This window comes from Haemorhous mexicanus, chromosome 3 (assembly GCF_027477595.1).
Source record: "Haemorhous mexicanus isolate bHaeMex1 chromosome 3, bHaeMex1.pri, whole genome shotgun sequence".
In the NCBI taxonomy this organism is placed as follows: domain Eukaryota; kingdom Metazoa; phylum Chordata; class Aves; order Passeriformes; family Fringillidae; genus Haemorhous; species Haemorhous mexicanus.
The window spans coordinates 57469577-57489837 of record NC_082343.1 but is presented as its reverse complement, the minus strand read 5'-3'; the positions used below and the strand labels follow the sequence as shown (position 1 = coordinate 57489837).

Below are 20261 nucleotides of genomic sequence, written 5' to 3'. Positions count from 1 at the left end.
GATGCTTTTGTTATTAGGAATATTTTAGTTACAGGAGGTCTTTACAATGGCTTTGGCACATCCTGTACATTCTCTGATAATCACATAAGGAAAACTTTTTTTGGCTCAGGGTCATTTTCATGTCCTTTATCATCAATGTACTTTGTCTGCTCTTCCTTTTTTAAGGCTCCCCTGTTTAGTGCATTTAGCTGAGCTAGCAAGTTTTCCAGTTAACTAAGAGTTTTCTTTATAAAATTTTCCAAATGAGCTGGAACTTCTGTAAGAGGAGTCCCTCTTGAGCTATTGCCTCTGCTTCTAGTTCAAGCTGAACAACATAACGCAGATCAGTGTTCACAATGAAGCAGAAAAAAAGAATTCAAAAACTTAACAAAATTCTCTAGGGCTTTCAGTAAATACATAATTAGAGTTTGGCTGAAGTCTCTACTGCTTCTTTTTTCAGCCAAACTGTTTTTTTCTCTCAAGCTTTGCTTGGCAAGATCTGCAAACTCACCTTTAATGTACTGTTCAGCATTCTGATTTTGTGGAGTTTCTCATTAATGGAGGGGTTTTTGCTGCGCTTGATAAATGACTTCCTAAGCTCCTTCTTAGTTGACAGTCGACGATCACCAATGGGAGACAGGCTTGCTTGCTCCAATGACTTGTAAAGTCGCTCCATCTCATCGTCATCATCACGCTTATCCTGGTCTTCAAAGAAAAGAATAAATTGGGTATGAGAACATGAATGTAGCAGCAGAAAACAGAAAAGTTATGTTCAGCCATTAAGAAGGCTCTTAACAACCTCAAAAAATAATTGTTTAGAGTTAAAACTAAGGGCAATTAGGGTAATTTCTAGGGTAATAATGCCTATGAGAAAGACATACTTCCAAACTCACATGTTGTTAAGAATCAGGTAATGATCCAAACAGATGTGAGCTTGTATCTCCACTAATAGAGTGCTGCTTTAATGCTCTGAAGGCATCACGGACTTAGAACAACTGTCAGTAGCCCTATGTTTGAATGAAACAACTCTGATAGCATCTACACCCATCCATTCCTCCCTGCATGCTCCACACAGTGAATTAAGCTTCTGCCTGGCAGTTGACAGGGCAAATTCTCTTTGGTGTGCTGGTTCATCACCAGGTTTTGGTAATTATTGAACACAGAGTTTCAAAAAAAATGAGCTACTAAAAGAAACATAGAAACATTTCAGGGGTCCCAAGAGAAGGTCCCTAGAAAGCAGATTAAAGCAAGAACCCTTGGGGAATCCAGTGTCTTGCCCCGGAGTTTCACAGATTGCAGCAGAGAATTTGCTTATAAAGCCTCACAACAAAGCCTTGGTTATCTCCACCTTAATTATTCTGTTGGCTCCCAAGCTGCAGGACCATCTTCCAAAACAGAGAGTACATGAAAGGAAAAGCGAATAAACAGCTGAGAATAGCATAAAAGGAGATGAAAATTTAAGCAAAGGCATTTCTCAGAATAAAACAACTTAAAAATGAACAGACGGAAATGAAAACTGTGCCGGGCATATGTAGGGGCGTTTCAGCAGAAGGCCATTTTTAGCAACAGACTGCGCAACTCACTTCTTGTCCTTCAGTCCACACAGTTTCAGTGATCTTTAAGGGAAAATCTTACAGCTATTGCTGTTTTCAGGATGCTAATGAATCCCTCAAGATCCACTTTGGATAACACTTGGTTTTATGTCTCTGGGGGTAGTGGCGTTGGTTCTTCTCAACTGCAGTCCTTCCTATTTCCATTGAACTGGCTGGGCTCTTTTTTCTTTTAAAGTTAAACATTTACTTTTCTAAATCATCTGCAGTCAGCAAATATATTCACAACAAAAGGAACAAGTCCTTCTGCTCAGTCATGCTGCTGTGAAAAGAATTCTGCAATATGTCAGCTTGCTAAGGAGGCTGCTTCTTATCTTTTCCATGTTTTATAAAGTACAGCATCCTCCTACATCTCTGTTCTTTCTAAATATTTAGGTTACAAGAAAGGTTTATGATATGCTGCAAATATTTGCTTTCACTGTGTTTCTGGTCTATTCTTCACTACTGTGTGATTATAAAAAGCCTACCATAACTTGACAAAAACTAAATATAACTTCCAACATTGGTACATGGCTGGGGGAGGAAAAGGAGAACTGTTTTATATTTAACAAACTGCAGGAAACAGAAAAAAAATGGAAGTGTAAGGCATAATACACGGCAATAGTATTTCCTGAAAGCTATTGGCACATGCCATGAGGCTTGCAATAACTAGTTTCCTGCCTGCTTTCTTGGGATGAAGCAGCTGTTTGTTGCATTAGCCAGCTTCTGCACAGGACTGGCTCAACTCTGCTGTAGACATCACCCATCAGGACTGTGCACAGTAATACTTAGAGAGATAAATTGATTTCCATTAACTATCCAAGAAAACTGTGTAATAAGGTAAAAAAGTTGCTTCAATCCTCTCAGCAACTTTTAGATAAAGTCAACCTTTATCTAAAAGTTGCTGAGAGGGTTGAAGGGGACTTAATGTCCCTGCTCCAGACACCTTTTGAGGCTAACTCATGAACTTCCTCAGTATCCTAAGAGGGTTACAAAGCAGCAAGCCTGAGACAATACCCTCACTGAACACTCTTCTTTCATGCTAAATAATCTGATATCTTCCATGCACTTGTGGGAAACTGTAAGGAGTGCAGTAACATTCAGCACAGAAAAAGATGGAGCCAAAGTCAGGAAAGCCCAGGAGAAGGCTCACACATGATGCTTTTGCCCATCAAAGTGGACTCAGCACCTGCAGACTTTCAAGACTTCTACCTGAAACTCTTTTCCTATTTCTTATTCTTCCACCATTCTCATCCTCCAAGGGATTAATCAGGGTCAGGTAATTTCAAAGGGAAAGGAACGTGTCAGATTCTTCACATCAGGTGGATAATGGACTAAATGGAATTTCAGCCAACTGCTGAAAAACAAGGGTGAGTGGAACTTACAGGTTGTGTAGAGCTGGGTATGAGTTACACAGCACTCTTGCCTCCATCTCTGATTAATTTCAACTACTGCTAAGAAATAAGAGAGCATCCTAATATTGTGCATTTGTGTGGAACACTGTTGCTGTTGACAAAGAATATGCCTGCCAAGAAACCTCTATAAACTGAGGCCAGACTATCTGTTACCTATCTGGAATTTTACCTTCAGCATCCTGAGCCAATCTCGGAAAGAAAAAGCCTATATTTTGCAGGCTTGAAGCTGCCACCGAATGCATTGGATTGATGCTGTAAATCTGAAAGGGGGAGAGGTAATTGAGGAACTGAAAAATTCTGATTTAGGGGAACTAAAACACAATTCTGAGGCTTGATGCCATTTATCTGTAATTTCCTTCTAACAGGAGGTATCACAGACAAGAACAACTTCCCAGAGGGTCAACATGCCTATTCTTCACCTCCTCAATTTTCAGCTTCAGCTCTTTTGTCAGCCAACTTGCCAGAGGCTGGAGACATTAAGATTTTGAGACTCCCCATCTTGGAGCATCAGTACAAGAGCCTGTCTGAAATCCCAGCTTTAATGCTCTTTAGGCCTCCATAAGTGAGATTATCCAGAACTTTCAAAAAACAGCTGTGAAAAATAATGTTGATTGTTTCCCAGTAGTCAAGATAAAGAAATAGGAAATGTTTGGCAAAAAGAGCATTTTGCATTGAAAACCGCCTCCATCAGAGCGTATCTGGCTAAATTTATCTGAAATGTAAATATTTGTTCTCCCATTCTGCAACTGAGATCTCACAGACCCCCAGTTGTGTATTAATCCCAGGGAAAAAAACTCTGCTTCTTCCTCCTGTTCTTGCTACTCTTATGAGCATGTTGTAGCTTTGCCAGCACCTCTGTTTCTGATTCTGCTAAAATTTTTTATGCCAGTCAAGAGAGCACATTCACCCAAGGCTGAAAAGAGCAGAGGGAAAAAAGTCACAGATGATTTTTGCCCTTACCTACCTAACCACTCCCTAGCCCTTCTCCACAGTGGGACTAGACTTTTCGATGGGAATATGAAGTCACCTCAGGGAAATCCCATTTCCCACATAGATATGGAACAGAAAATACAGAAAAAAAATTCAATTAGGTGAGCATAACTCAAGCAAACTCCTCACTGGCAAACTAAGCAGAACTAAGGAAGGAAAGATTGGAAGGAAATAATAGGAAAACTGTTACCACAATTAGACGCTGTTGTCTGACAGTATAGTGGACCCAGCAGTGAGGGGTGGAATTTTAATAAACTGAACTGGAAACAACATAAATAAGCCTCTATTTTTCAGAGGGTTCAGAAAGCCATAGCACCATAGTTTTCACTGTGATTTCTAACTAATTTTTTATGAGAAACAAAATAATTATTCAAGTTTTTTCTCTACATAGTTGTTCTCACCATAAGCACATTTCTCATCTAGTCTCGGCCACAATCTAGCTATTTCCTATAACTTTTGCAGAAGGAACAAAGGGGCCAGAGCACACCAGAGGATCTGTTCTGGCTATTACTGGCACAGGCAGACTCCAGAGAGGAAGAGGATGTCAGTTGTGAGAACAGAAGGAATTGAATGAATCCAGCTCCTATTTAACCAACTCCTTCCCATAAAAACAACCCAGATAAAATCCAAGAGGTATTTGAAAAGCTGTTTGAAAATATCAGCACACACCAGATCTTCCACAGCTACTGTGAGCTACGGTAAAATGAACCAGAAGAGGTAAAATAGGAATGCCTTGCCAAGATACATTAACTTCATACAATCATGAAACCCTCAGAAAATGCAGGGAAGAAGAATCTTACTGCTATAGTGGTAGATCCCTAAATATATAGGAACACACATTCCTATTTTCTTATATAACCTCTTAGTTCCTGTGGCTTCCTTTAGCTGTTGAGGTTCTTGATCATAATGGTGGTGTGTCAGGGTCATATGCCTTTCCTTCCAGTGGTTGCCAGAAGAAATACAAAGGATGGAGAGTGTGTGTAGCCATCCTGGAGGGGCCAAGGCCAGCTCCTGGATACAGTGCACGTAGCCAGACAGCTCCTTGTATTCTCAGCTGTTTCTTGTTTACCTTTCAGTTTCTTTGCATCACAGGCAGACTTAGAATCCTTTGTCATTCTGCATGTAGCAAGCTGCATCACCAAAGTCTTAAATATTCCCAAAAAGTAAATGGATGCATAATGCTGATATCCTTTCAAAAGAGAAAACTGATAAAACCCCCCCTTATTTGTATCACTGTCTGGTATGTAACATCTCCCCTGTAACTGATGCAGAGAATTAATGCTGACAGTGTTCATAACACCACTAAAAGTGGTTGGCAAGATTGTTAAAAATATCAAATGTTGTGGCTCCTTGAACCAGACACTCACAGTTGCTTAGCAGAGTTCATTAAATAATTTCTGTAGAAAAAAATAATCCATCATCATTTAGTTGAATCTGTAGCTTTTCTTATGGAGATTCATGCGTTTATTTCTGGAAAATGTTTCTTTCATTGTTTAAACTCATCACTAAGGTTTCTTCACTGTTTTTGTTCTTTTTCATGGTAAGCTCTTCCCACAAAACCACAGCTACTCTTTTTTCCTTTTAGGTACCAACTTTTCTCACATCAGTCTCCATTTCTAGACTTTGCCTAGCAAAAGTGGTCTTCAGTTCCAGAAAATTTTCACTTCAACACTAAGCTCTTATCAGCTACAACCAAAAATTCCACTTGTGGCTTTAGCTTAAAGAATGTAGCCAGAAAACAGTGTGGCAGGGTTTTTTTTTATTCTCACCAGGAGAGAGACACACTTGTAGGTTCTGTGGGGGACTGGGATCAAACACTACCTAAGAACATAGCTGTTCTGATGACAGCAGGGCTATGTTTACACACAGGGAACATGTGCTTTCAGGAAAAATGTGGACAAAAGACATGCTTGTCTCCTCCTGGATACAGTCTCATGACTCTGAACATGTCAGAAACACATTATTCAGAAGCACAGTAGAGCAAATAATACCCACTGCACTGAGCTATGCCTTCTTGCTTTGCATCAGATAAGAGTGTTCTTATCAGTTATTGCAAATCAGGAGATTTTGCAGCTAGATTTTACTCAACAACTTGAATTCATCTCACAGTATACTGATGCACATGCTTATCAACTAGCTGGAGAGAGAAATTCTTGGGGGATGAGCCACAGAGCCAGAATTGCATCCTTTTTGATAACTTTCATTTGGAACTGAAATGTTATTTTACATTAATCCTCCTTTTCCTACTTCATGCTCAAATTGAAGAAGCTTAATCTCCTTGCAAAATATTTCCTTAATGTTTTCAGTGACCACTGCAGGGAAGGGCCCCATACAGCAGCACTCTCTACACCCAGCCCACAATATGCAGCCTGATAAAGACAGACCTGTGTCCTGTGTACATTTTCTTGGTCAGCAATGGGTTATGATGCAGACAAGAACTAGTGAGGTGACCCAGTTTCCATAGCGCCTGTCTTGGTGGAATGATCTATTTCTGGAATTCTGTCAGCGACCACCACTGTGGTTGGGATGGAAGTGTTCTGTGCTCTGCCATCAGGGCTGCCCATCAGCAAAGCAGTGAGCAACAGAAGAATTCATTTCCCCAGGAATAATCTTATCAAAATTGAATCATCTTGCACACTGAAGGAGTATACCAAAATATGTCTTGATTTACATGTTAATCCCATTTAATTGGTTAGTATGATGGAACCTATCAAACTATACTTTAAGTGATTTATGAACGTGTCATGCACATTCTATGACATCCATAAAAGTATTTGTCGCCCTTACATTAAAAGCAATGACCTACACATTATTGCAGGGGTTTTGACAATATCAGAGGAATATAGTCTAAGCAAAAGTTTAGATTTCTGAAGAGCAACCACTGAATCTTTGCCAACAGGATCTATAAGCCACTATGCCATTTATGACCTAGATTCCAACAATCCACTTAAATACCCCTAATGATGTTTTCCAAACACATTACTTTATCAAATTTAACTCAGAAGGAAAAAAAAGGAAAAAATATGAAAAACAATATATTTAATATGTCTTTGTGACTTTCTTATTAGGGACTCCATTTCTGCCAGCTCCAGCCTTTTCATAACTTGAAAAGCCAGAATTAGGGGAACTAGACTCCACAGTAACTCAAAGCACAGCACTCTTTTCCAATACATAGAAACCGCACATATGCTCACTCTGGATTTTAATATTTTCTGCTCTTCATTGCTGCAGAATTTTCTAGCAGAGAAGCCTATGAAAAGGATAATGTAGGTGAGCATAAAACACTGAGTTAATTTTCATTTTTGATGAAAACTTTACTTTTCCTAATGTCTTTTTTTTTTTTTTTTTTTTTTTTTGTGTGTGTGTGTGTGTGTGTGTGTGTGTGTAAAATCAGGAAAGTATGACTACATAAAGGGGTGCCAGCTTTTTAAGGGTCGATATTTGTAAAACCTAGAGGCACTGACAAGGTAACTAATGTGCCTCATACTATCATCTTTCAGTACCCAGCTCACCTACAGAGAAATGCCCTGATTTCGCAACAACTCCAGTGTTGTTTCTTTCCACCACTGCATTACTTTCAGCCTAAGCTCTAAGATGCACTTTTCTTTTGCATTGTGCTGAGACAACCCTTCTCTTTCAGCAACAAAGTACTCACTTCAAATCTTTACAAGGATCTGGGAAGACCTGAGGCACAGGAATGTTGTTGTTCCCTTATGCATTACTCCTCTACTCAGAACTGTACGCCAGGAACAACTCTTAGGCTTCAACTGCTTTTAATTCAGAAGGAAGAAGCTTTGCTCAAAAGGCAGGAGATATTTCCTTGCTACACAGGAGAGTTACAAACAGTAACAATGTCCAGATTCTGGAACCATTTTTCAATTAGCAGTACATTAGCCACCTTTTTTAATTAGCAGTACATTTCAGTAGGAGGATACTGTGCAGACACCTATTTGCTTAAACAAAATCCAGTCTTAATAGACTTTCTGATTCAGGATTTCAGTTGTTTTCTCTTGATTGCAATGAAGCTTAATGAAGCAAATAGAGAGTACGTACTTTGAGTAAATGCAACAGCACAGATATGTAAAATTGAACTGACTTAACCCTATGTTCTCTGTTCTCTACATATTACAGTTTTGTTACAGTGTCCATTCACTTTGTTAATACACTTTGTTAACATTTTGGTTCAATCCTAACTAATAAAAGATATCTGCACTGAAATAAAGACTGTTAATGAAATTATGTTTATGCTAAATTTCTACACAGAGGTTATGGTCTAACATACAGATACAAATTTGAGAAAAGCTATAAAGGTACCTACAAACCAGATACTACATTATATATTTAATGTGCAATAATTTAAATGTTATAAATGTGTGTGCCACTGGAAACTCTTCAGTGAAGGATATAGAGGAAGGAAGGGGGAAGGAAGTTAAGGAAACCTGGAATGCTTCTATTGTATGGCTCTGAAACAAAAGCCTCCTCTCTCATTAGCTCACCTCTGGCTAGTGATCGCTGTCCTGTCGCATCTGGCACAGCTAGACAATGTGTATCTGCACTTAAGTAAGAGGTTTGGGATCCATCATTGGGTTCGGAAAGCCGGACTTCCTGGCTTTCTGCTGCATCTCCACAGACCACTTCTGGCGCCTCGTCGGAATGGATCTGTACGCAGAACGTTAAAGGCTGATCACCCTCTTCTGTGCCAGAGCTGTTCACCAGGTCAAGCCAGGACTGCCTCTCAGAATAAACCACTTTGGATGCCAAGGAAGACGATGATTCTTGGGAATTGAAAGTGCTTTCAGGAGAGGAGAGAGAACAAGATGCTTCACTTGACAGAGTTGAGGTGAATGATGACTTCTGCTGATCCTGCTTTCCGGAAACAAAGGATGGGGGGGAAGAAAAAAGAAAAATTATTTACAAATTACTCCTGTTTCTAGGTTCTATGTGATGTATAACATGCAACTCAAATGCTGAATGACCAAAAATTGATGTAATCTGATTACTTATTCATCCAAACAAGCCTGTGGTGTGGTAATCAATCTCCTGAAGAGCAGTAACTTCAGAAACCAAGCCACCAGGAAGCCAAAGGCAAAAGATATAAACCTGACAATGACCAAGGAAACAAAGACCAAGGAAAAGTATGCTGAATGTAGCCTTCTGTGGTAGGTCTCACACTCACCTTCTTTCTTTAATTTGTCTTCACTTTATTGGTCTAATCAAGAATGAAGAAGAAAAACTACAAATTAGCCATTGAACATGAAGCACTCAACAGTTCCACCAATGCAATAATCAGAGATAGACAGAAGGGGTCCCAAGCACTGAAGTACTGTAAAGTATTTTTCCTAGTCCATTCAGGGGATAATCATTCACCAGGGCAAGAAGGCTTAGCAGAAACTATCAGAAATTGTGGTTAGATCATCATGATATGAAAGCCAGATTTGCTACTGCAGAAATTTATTCCTTCTGCATATCATCTCCTTCTGGCCAATGCCGGCATTGGAATACCAGGCTTGATGGACCACAATTCTGGCAAGTTTCGATCCTCAATATTTATGTAAAATAGATCTGTGTAAGCATTAAAACCCATGATAACTAGACTGAAAATATTGAAACTTACTGAGAAGGTGTTGCTAGGGAAACCTGGAAAAGCTGAAAACACAGTAAAGGGGATAGCCTGGAATACCTATTTATAAAGTAAGCCAGAAATGAGTTTTATTCAAATAAGCCAAACCAAGAGTAACAATTTTTTAATTATGATTTTTAACCTCCACAATTCAGTGTTGTATACTGTAAGGTATACTACTTCCTTCTCATATTAAAAACACCAAAGCCTTCCTGTGCTTCTAATATAGCTGCATCATTTAACAAGGAGGCAATTCAGAGGATGAGGAAGACCTTTATCAGACTGTGAGCACCATTTGTTAATAGCAGCTTCTTCACTTTTGTAAATTTTTGGACCCATTCATAATATCATAGAATTGTCAAGCGTGGAAGAGACTCCCAAGTTCATCCAGTCCAGACAAGCACCCAGCACTTCCATTGCAACCCCTAAACCACATCATCCAGCACTGGATTCAGATCCCTCTTGAACACTTCCAGAGATGGTGACTTCACCACCTCCCTGGGTAACCTATTCCAATCCCTGACCAACCTAATGGTGAAAAGTCTGATAACTAATCTGAATCTGCCCTGTCCCAACTTAAGGCCACTTCCTCCAGTCCTGTCACTGTAGGCACGGCTCCCACCTGACTACAACCTCCTTTCAGGGAACTGTAGAGGGCAATGAGGTCTCCGCTGAGCCCCCTCTTCTTGAGACTGAACAAACTCAGCTCTCTCAGCAACTCCTCCTAAGGCATGTTTTCTGATCCTTCCATGATTCCTATAAGACTGTGCCAAACATTGCAGGACCCAGGCATTTATATTCCCCTATGAAAAATACAGCACTGTGTTTCAGGTGTGGTTTTGTTTCCAAAATAGAAACCTTCACATATGCATCCTCAAGCCAAGGACAAGGAGATGCTGTAATAAACTAGGAGTGCTAAAAACACCCTTGGGGACACAGGTGATATGAAGCATTTCATCTAAGAGCTCCTATCACAAAGACAAACTGTTGAATTGGTTTAAAGTCAAGCAGAACAACCAAACAGTAAGAGCTCTTGCCCACATGTTGTAGATGGTCTAATTTCAGTTGTTCAAAGCTGGAAAAGGAAGATATTAGATCTCACCTCTATTTTTCTGGCATTTGTCTATACAAAAAAAAAAAAAGTGTTATTGAAATGAAGGCTGTGCCTCACTGAGGGAAATGTGTTTTTATTTTCATTTTCATTGTGTGTTAATTAAAAAATATGAGTGAGAATAAATATGACTGCCAGAAGGTGTTTGGTTTTTTCTGCACATGTGTTGTGTTTTGTTTTTTCTTTGGCATGACAAATGTTTTACCTAACTTATTTGAGTGACTCCTCTGGAAGTTTTGCAATCATCCATATAATACATTTCCATTTGGGGGTGTTTTAAAAAGCAGATCATAAGGATTTCACTGGAGATTAATGAGTCCCTAGATATTTTTTAGAGAAAAATTATGACCATGAAACTCTTCAACTGCTTTTTTGGCCACTGCTGCAATCTATTGTCTTAAGGTATCTGCTGTTTTTTTAACTGTGTATGCATTCACATGTGCACAAATTAATGCAGGTGGTCAGTTTAACTTTTGTACTACAGATGTTATAATTTACTTGTTCCTCACTTATTTTTTTCCTCCACAGTACCCAAACTCATGCATACACATGGAACCTCATGATCACTACTTTTTTCTTCTGCAAATTTCAAAACGGTTTGAGTCAGCAGAGAATAGAACAGCAAGTACAAACTTGGCTCTAGAAGTACAGCAAAGTGTTTGCTGCTCTAAAATGTAACAGAGCCTACACCTGGGTTTCTATTAGTTTCCAGAATAATAGTTTTTGGTTTGGAGCTGATGTCAAGAAGTTTGCAGACCTTTCTGCTTAAATTAATAAAAAGACATTAATTCTTGTCAATGCCTGTGGCATTCCTGACAGCGAGATGAGTTGACAGGATAAGTGTCACTTCCAGTAACAATCTGAGAAAACTGAAGTAGGCCAAGTGCTGCACCCACAGAACATGAACCCAAATCCACCACATTTTTGAGACTGCATAGCTTGGTTCAAGAACTCTGCAACATATAAACCAGCAGAGAGCTGTGTTTAATCAGCCTTCCCTGAGACAACCACAGGCTGTAAACTAGAACTGAGTTTTTTAGTAGAAGCTGCACTTTCCCAATCCTTACAGTGTTTTTCTTGTTTCAGCCCTTGCCCAGAAGTGAAGGGGGTATTAAATATGGCATTTAAAAGAAGACTCTGACTTGCAATCAAACAGAGATGTTCCTACTCACTACATAAGCAAGCTGAGCACAGGGCAGACCCACAGCAAATGGAGCTGATTCCAGTGGCAGTTCTGGGGTGGAAAGGTGAAACCTTTGTTTAGGAGACACTAACCTTAGTCCACAAGGGAAGGGATTTTAAGGGATAGGAAGAATTGGGAAATCAGCTGACAAAGGCAAAGGCTGAAGGGAAGATACCCTTTAAGGGAAAGATTGAGAAGCAGCATCCGCAGCACTGCCTGCCTCCCACACGTTCCCTGCCAAAACGTGGAGGCCAACACTCCAGAGGAGAATATGGGAAGGAGACAACCGGAGATCACCTCTGCAGCAACAGACCAACAGGCAGCAGGAAACCAGAAAAACAGAAAACTAAAACCAGCACCTGTTTAAAACTCATCATCTGGAAAAATGCAGGCATTCCCTCAGAGGCGAGCAGAGGGAAAGCACATCTACATCTCCTAAAGGCAAGGCGCTGAGGTATAAAATTCAATATGCTCCATTAACTGACCCACAGCTCTGAATAACTGCAGGAGACATACTGCCAAAGCTCTTCTCTCCTCTGATATTTATAGGCACTCAGTCACATTTCACTTCCAGCTAATACAGGCAATAAAGAACCACGTTCTGCAGCAGTGAAGGCCTCACGCCCCCGCATGCCTGGCGGATTGTTCTGGTGATAAACGTCACACATTTCGGGAGAGGAAGTGAAGACTGACTTATCTGACTGAAAATGAGGGGGGCGAGTGCGTGACCGTGTGACATGTGCTCCCAGCTTTATGTCAGCTAATCAGAGATTGCCAGACAGGCAACTCTGTCCACAGCATCTCCTTTCATTAATATCTGTGATTGCACAAGCTTCTCTAGCTCATCTGCATATTTCTGATCTGCTCCTGCTCCACTGCTCCTGTGCCCACCCAGCTCCTGGGTGTCCTTTCAGCGTGCCACAGAGGAACTTGTACCACAACAGTGAGGCAGCAGACACTTCCCTTGTGTGAGATGCCATGAGAATATTTAGTGCTAAGTATACTACTGCAACACCTCTCAGTGTTAACTTTCAGGTAGGGAAGGGAAAGGCTTGAATCAGGATTCCTTATTAACAACCCAAACCAGATCTCTCACTTCTAAACACAGAATTAAGAAAATTTGACTTTCCATTTAAATGGGAAAAATTTAAAAAATTAAAAATGTAGTGACAAAAGACTCTCACTCTCTATAGTTTCCAAAGCATTATATGAACAATCTATTTACTCCAAAATTGCAGCCAAAGCCTCAAAGCCTGTTGCTTGCTCCAGGAAAACTTGCTGGTTACAAACATCATGGGATTGCCTCTGCTACTTGCAACAGCTCTTCCTGACTTCTACTACAAATGAAACTTTTCACTTAAAGGCTGCAAAGAGTGGGAAAAAACCCACCCTAAACCTACTAATGAAGCTACCTGTCATAGCAAATTTACAACTTTCCTTTCTTTACATAAAAAGAAATAAAAATAGAAATTTTTTTTAAAAATTTGAAGATTTTTTAAAAAATCCATTTAAAGCACATATAAGGGCAATGAGATCACTGGGAAAAACAATTATATAGAAACAAGATTAATAGGGCAAGAAATAGATAATAATTAGGCAAGTCAATTTGATTAGACTCATGAGGGTTCATAGTGCTTATTTTAATTTATGAAATGAAGTGAGACAGGAAGGAATATTCTGGGACAATATGCTACATAGATTTTGGAAGAATGCCTATTATCTTTTTTCATAGTCTATTTTTCAGAGGTAGAAGAAAAAAACCAGATTTTTATCTCTGTGTGAAGAGGCCTCTTTCCCTTCACTTCACTGCCACAAAAGCAGCTTCAAATTCAGCAGTCTTAAAAACAGCCCACTCAAATAAATAAATACAAAGCTGTTAGATATGCTACCAAGGTCACAAAAAGAGAGAGGTTTCAGGATAGATTTTTAAAAAAGAGAGAGAACAGTATGAAAAAAACAGCTTATAGTGGTGTGTTAAAAATCTTGCAGAGAAAAGACAGAGTTTGTGTATGAGGTAGAAGGACACCTTCATTTCTCTAGCAAGATAAATGGGAAGGAGCTGATCTTTTACAGTGCAAAGCTCCCTGTGGTGCAGGATGTGCCAGCTGTGAGCTCTGACACGGGGTGGGCAGTCTGTGTTCCTGTTTCACAGGAACACAGCGTGGACGTTTCCAGACAATGTCTTAGGCTATTCCTAGAGGTCCACCACCTCGAAGAGTTTTGTTTCCACCTGCTTGCAACAAGAAACGAGGTAATAATAGGAACACTTACCGAAGGAAGAGGTGGGGTCTGGACAGTGTAGGGTGGAGGTGGCGTGTCTGTTATTTCTGGGTCGTCATGCTCACTTTCACTGTAGCATTCTGAGGCAGACATGGAAAATGAGCAAAAATTAAGAGTTAGACCAATATATTTTTCTTTGCACCACTGTGGCAACCAAAGATCACCAAACAGGGTGTTCTGGATTTAGGACTACACTTTAGTCAGTGTCTCCTAATCTACTTGTAGTAATGCTGTAGAACTGTTGCAAGTAGCAGAGGCAATCCTTAGTCCCTGTAATCAGTAAGTTTCCCTGGGGCTAGCAACAGGCTCTGGGGCTTTGGCTGCAATTTTGGAATAAAAAGATTGTTCATATAATGCTTTGGAAACTATAGAGCAGCCTTGTGAGAGTCTTTTGTCACACATGGTGTCTCATATAGACACAAAATACAGCATGGCAGAACATATGAAGAAGTAATGCCAAAAGTAAACACAGTACTCTAGGAATACCCTACTTGTCTCTCTCTCTTTTTTTTTTTCTTTTTTTTTTCTTTTTGTTTATTTTTTTGGAGTTTTTTGGGGGTTTTTTGGGGGTTTTTTTGTTGGTTTTTTTTTTTTTTTTGTAACAAACTCATAGGAGTTTGAGCTCATTGACACGTGGCAGAGGCAGTCATCCTGTTATTTCTTTCAACTATCTGTGCAGCAGTTGAAAACGTTTTCCATGAATTTGTTTAGAGGTGGATCAAATGAAATGATAATCATGGATAAAATGAGACACAGAAAAAGGGAGGCAGAATGTTGCTGGTTCTTAGGCCTAGGACCTGGCAACAGTAAACATGGAACAAGATCATGGAATAGATTGGTTTGGGAGGGACTTTAAAGGCCATATAGTCCAACTCCTCTGCAACGAGCAGGGACACCTTCACCTAGACCAAGCTGCCTGGAGCCTTGTCCAGCCTGACCTTGAATGTTTCCAGGGATGGAACTTATCTCTGGGCAACCAGTTTCAGTGTTTTGCCAACCTCACTGTAAAAAAACAAATCTTTCTATCTAGTCTAAACTAGACCTTTCTTGACCTTGCTAAAATGTTTGCCCCCATCATTCTTACAGGTCCTCTTTACACACTTAAAGGCCACAAAGATCGCTTTTGCTAAATCTCCCAACACAAATATAACCTCTACAGGAACAAGTGTTTGCATCCTACCCAGCAGCACCTGTGCAGGGTGACAGCATTCCCCCCCCACCAGAGGCTGCCCCGAGGTGTCCATGGGATCAGCACTGCCCTTTGCTGGCCACAAGCCCTCAGCAGCCTGTGCTGACCAGGAGCCTCCATCTAGCTCTGCTCCAGAGAGCAGGGGTTGCTTTAGTGCAGCTCTGACTCCTTATCAGAGCTGGACTTCAGGGGCTCCCACCACTAGAAAGCAGTTTGTTAGCATGGTCTCTGGACAGTCACCTGAGAGTATTTAATCTAAAATTAACTCATTTAATACCCACATGCTTTCTTTTTCTGCATATGATTGTGGGGGGAGGGTGGATATTAACATGCACAGAGTGAGGGGAATAAAGTTGTAAGAGAGAAGAATTTTGTGCATGAGAGAGAATTTTCCAACATGTTAACAAAGAGAAACTTAAAGAGGTCCATTTATTTTTTTCTCCCTGTACTCCTTGCAGAACCGTAGGGTTTTGAGTAGCATAGATGCTGTTCTGTTTACTGGAAATATGTGCTGGCACATCCAAGCATAAAGAACTGAAACTGGCTGCAATAAGGCCTACATCAAATTCTAAGACTCTATTAATGTCTTTTTGAGTAATTCAGTAAAAAGTTTATACTTCCTACAGCTCCCCTTTTAGGCACACAGAAGAACTGAAAAAGATTCAACCGCTGTTTCTGACACTCTAAACAGGGGGGTGTGTTAAAATGCACAGAAAGTATCTGAATACACAAGAAATGCCATAAAAAGAGCCAATACTTCTGAAGAATTATGGTGTGTGATACAGACAGGAGGAACTGGTCAGCAGGAACAGAAGTGACTGTGGGTAGTGACAGTGTTTTTATGAAACATAGCAATGTTTCTGTAAGGATGTGTCCACCTGCCCTCAGGGTGTTGCCCCACACTGAGAGCAGATGCTGGATCACCTGTGACAAAACATGCATGAAAAGACAAGGGGGTGTTTGACACTGCAATCAGAAGGCCCTTTCTTGAGGAGGAAACAGGTGACTATCCTTAAAGGCTGAAGAAATATTGGTTATATTATGCTATTGCAAAGTTATTAGATAACCTGTTTCAGGGGTTATTGAGTGGATTATTTTTTATCTTTTGGAAATTTTTTAAAATATTAAAATTGGTGGATTAGCTCATTTTTTAATGCTTCATAATTCTTGATTCAACCAATACAACCAGTATCACGTTTTACTGAGGTTTAAAAAAATTGGTTTATTGTAAAAAAATTTTGGCCATTCCCACTTTCCATTGAACTCTTCCCTTCATGAAAAGACGGACAATATATTTGCACACTTCCCCCCTGAGTACAAGTATCTTGCAGCTCTTGCTACATAACCTAATTTTCAATATAGCCCTTTTTCCTAAAGTGTTTTGATAAAGTTGGCTTCAAACAGGATACAGGCAGGAAGAATTAGATGGTGTGGAAGTCAACAAGTTTCTTGACAAGAAGCAAATGTGAACTGAAAACAAAGAATCTGATGAGACTTGCTGAATTCTCCAGGAATCAGCAGCATCAGTGTTTACCAAACCCACAGCTGCTTTTAATGGTAGAGCATAAATGGAGCCAGATCAAATTAATCAATAATGTCATTACATGTCCCAAGCCTGGACATAAACCACAATCTTGAATTTTTTGGAAAAGCAGAAGGGATGCAGAGAGGAACACTTCGTTTAGACAAAACAGGCTGCATCACCTAAGTGTTCATACAACTGCAAATTTCAGCTTCTTCTTTATAATGACAGCTCCTTCACAAGCTCAGCAATTCCAAAAAGGGCACTGGGTACCAATGTTCTAAAAATGGAGACTTAAAAGCCCAGATATTCCTCACATATTCCTCAGGTTAGAATCCATTCCTGGCTTGGTAACATAATATTACCCAGAGCACTTCTCACTCTGAACCAACCCCTCTGCCCAGATTTGTGATTTGAGTGCTGCTATTCTCCCACCAAAGAGTTACATTAGGTCGATGTGCAAATTAAGACAATAAATAAATTGTTTAGGATTTTTAAAGTTTTTCATTCCGTAATGAACTTGGGCTTGGCTCCAGAACAAGTTGTAAGCTCCAGAATAGCAGTACAATCCCCTCATCCCCCAACACTGCAATTGCTGAAACCCCCCAGGCTGGAGGACACAATAGGGATGAGTGTGCAGAGCACAAGGTATTCCTGGGTATTCCTGCAAGCTGCCTTGCTGCAGCACAACTCTTGTAACATAACTCACCAGCTCAAAACCCAGAGCAGCACAGCGGTTCCTCTTCACTCTTGGTAGGCTTAGCAAGCCAACAAACTGCCAGAAAGGAGTTACACACCTCTCCCAAGATCACCTAGTGTCTCTCACTCACTCTGTTTCTCACCATTTTTCCTTTTCCTGTGGTTACTCTGTGCTGTGACAATATGGTTTCTCTGAGCTCAGGCAGTAGGCAGACCCAAGACGACAGTTCGAAAGAAAGAAAATAGCTGGCAAAAATAAAAAATTTGGCCAAGAAAAAACTGTGAAGAACACAATGTAGTTACACACTGAAACCAGTTAGAACATACCTTCCTCGTTCTTCCTGTTTGGCGTCTGAGGGTCTACAGCCATTCCCAGCTTACTTAGCCACCTGTGTTTGAAACAGAGGGACACAGTGTCAGGGACACTCACACACTCTTCAGACTGAGTTTTGCTCCTTTCAGTTGTTTTCTACATCACCACATCTGTTTTCATTAGCCTGACAACTAAATGTCAAAGTTTCTATTTCTTAGATCATCTTCTAGAAAGGCACCAGTTACCTCTGTTTTAATATTCCCTGTAGTGAACAGGATTAGTTGCCTGGGACATGTTTCCTTGATACTGAAAAACAGGTACTACTGATGACCCAGGAGTCGTATTTGTGTAAGCTAAAGAAAAAGTCTTTGTGCTGTAACTCCACGTCAGTGAATTAGTCCAGCTGTTGAAGTGTTATCTTTCACCTGAGATGAAGAAACAGGCATGGGAGCCTCAGAAGATGATGTCAGCTGGCCTGGCCAAAATTATTGCAGCACAGTCTGCACTGCTTGAAACCAAACTTTTCGATCACAACATATCACATTTTTCAACTTGCTATGTACTTTTGGTTTTAGTAAGTCTCACTTCCTTTATGGGTTTATGCTATAATTAGGTGTTTTTCACTTGTCTTCCTAGGTGGCTGCATTCTTCTGGTGCTAGAAACATTCCCTAGTCATACTTCTTGTATATTATGTTTGCCTGTAGGTCATTCAGATCCACATTTTAAGTAACTAACCACTGAAAAGGCTCAAGCTTTTAAGATTAAAACTCAAGGCATATATAGAGTAAGTAGGAAGGGCAGGAATTCACTGGAAAAAAACCATTTTGTTTGATTTTGGTTCTACTAAAGCAACAGGGAATTTGCTAGTAAGATCAGCATCAAAGTAACTGCACTTTCAGACTGCAGTATGAGCAATAGAGCCACAAGCAAATCAGAAAAACAAAGTTTCATTTCTGTAAGAGAGGTCCATTGACTCTTTTCTGACAGCTAATCCTAACAGAATAATTTTTTAAATGAAAATCTATCTTAACAAGGAAAAGATTTGCTAAAACCTTCTAGGACTTCACTAACAATGAGGGCAGACAAGTCATTAATAACTATGTACAACTGGCCAGCTAAATGCATGCGTATATAGTCAGCATGGCTTTACTTTTCTTGATGCATGACAACAGTAAATACATGATAAATTAGTGAAAAAAATGACTTTGTTAATAAGCCCACTGTTGATTTAATAGAGATATATGTACAGGTATATGCATATGTCGATACATGCATGAAGAGTTACAAAAGGTCATGATCCATCAAGCATTTATGCACACCAGGAACTCGACACACACAAATGCTCTAGTGAGTTCAGTGGAACCATTCACACGTGCATTTGCAGGACTGGAGCCAAGAGAACAGATGTCTTTTAGTCTGTTTCGACATATGCGTGAGTATGCGTGTACTTTAGGTATTAAATGCATGTATTTTGTACTTTGCCAAGGAAAACATCATCAGTTGCAGCAGTGGGGGGTTAGTACAGCATAGTGCAGGCTGCTCTAACACTAGGCTACCTATCTTTAGGCCAAAATGAAATTTAATCAAGAAGTGGAATTTGAACAAAATCATTCCAGGGGCATAAGAGCTGAGACACCTGCTTAGATTTCAATCACTGACTCACAAGAGACTAAGCATTCTTCACATGAGAATTTCCAGCTGGGCTCCAAACTGGCTGTTAGCACTTACTAATATCCTCTATTAGCTCTAATTTTCCTTCTCCATACAACCTTCCATCTCTTCTCTCTTAACCAGGGTTACCCTCTCTACTGAAATATTCCTGTCCAGCTGCCCCTCATTCTCAGTCGTCCTCATCCAATCTGCCTCAGGACCTTGTCACTGCATTCAGGAGCTCTGGCTGGAAATGCAGGAGCACTGAAATGGATGGTTAACTCCCACCAGAATGCTCCATGCTGCTCCAACTTGCAAATGGCAACAGATTCTTTTCATACTTGTAGGCATCTGTAGAGTACAGATTTATTAATACATGCCTATGGACTGACACTACTGTGATATTGTACATTTCTGTATCTACAGATCTTTCAGAAGGTCACACACATTCTCTAAACCTCTCTCTTTTTCTGTTGTGGCAAGTATGTATGAGGTCTCTCATTTATAGAGGGAATGAGTAGTCATTGCCCTGTGAAAAATCACACAAAGATCACCAGTAGAGCCATGATGAAAATCCTGACCCGACTATTGTAGGAGCACTCTTCCCATTTAAATTGTACTCCTTTGTATCCAGTATTTGGCCATTTAATGCAATGGCACAGAGAACAAACTGCAATCTGAAGTAAAAAGGGCAATAATATGAGATATATCTAAATCAGC

The 20261-nt window shown here is 40.1% G+C and overlaps 1 protein-coding gene across 5 annotated transcripts in view; it reads right to left on the bottom strand.

Annotated features, from left to right (window-relative positions):
- IPCEF1 (interaction protein for cytohesin exchange factors 1) overlaps positions 1-20261 on the bottom strand; it is a 59595-nt gene that overhangs the window by 9045 nt on the left and 30289 nt on the right. For 3 of the 5 annotated variants that reach the window (XM_059841951.1, XM_059841949.1, XM_059841954.1), the window contains 4 exons: positions 17905-17966; positions 14159-14247; positions 8470-8839; positions 491-684 (listed from right to left, as the gene is read on the bottom strand). In XM_059841951.1, the coding sequence (XP_059697934.1) occupies positions 491-684; positions 8470-8839; positions 14159-14247; positions 17905-17966 (715 nt within the window). The remainder of the gene's footprint in view (positions 1-490; positions 685-8469; positions 8840-14158; positions 14248-17904; positions 17967-20261) is intronic. The other 2 variants (XM_059841952.1, XM_059841950.1) reach the window with 1 other exon arrangement.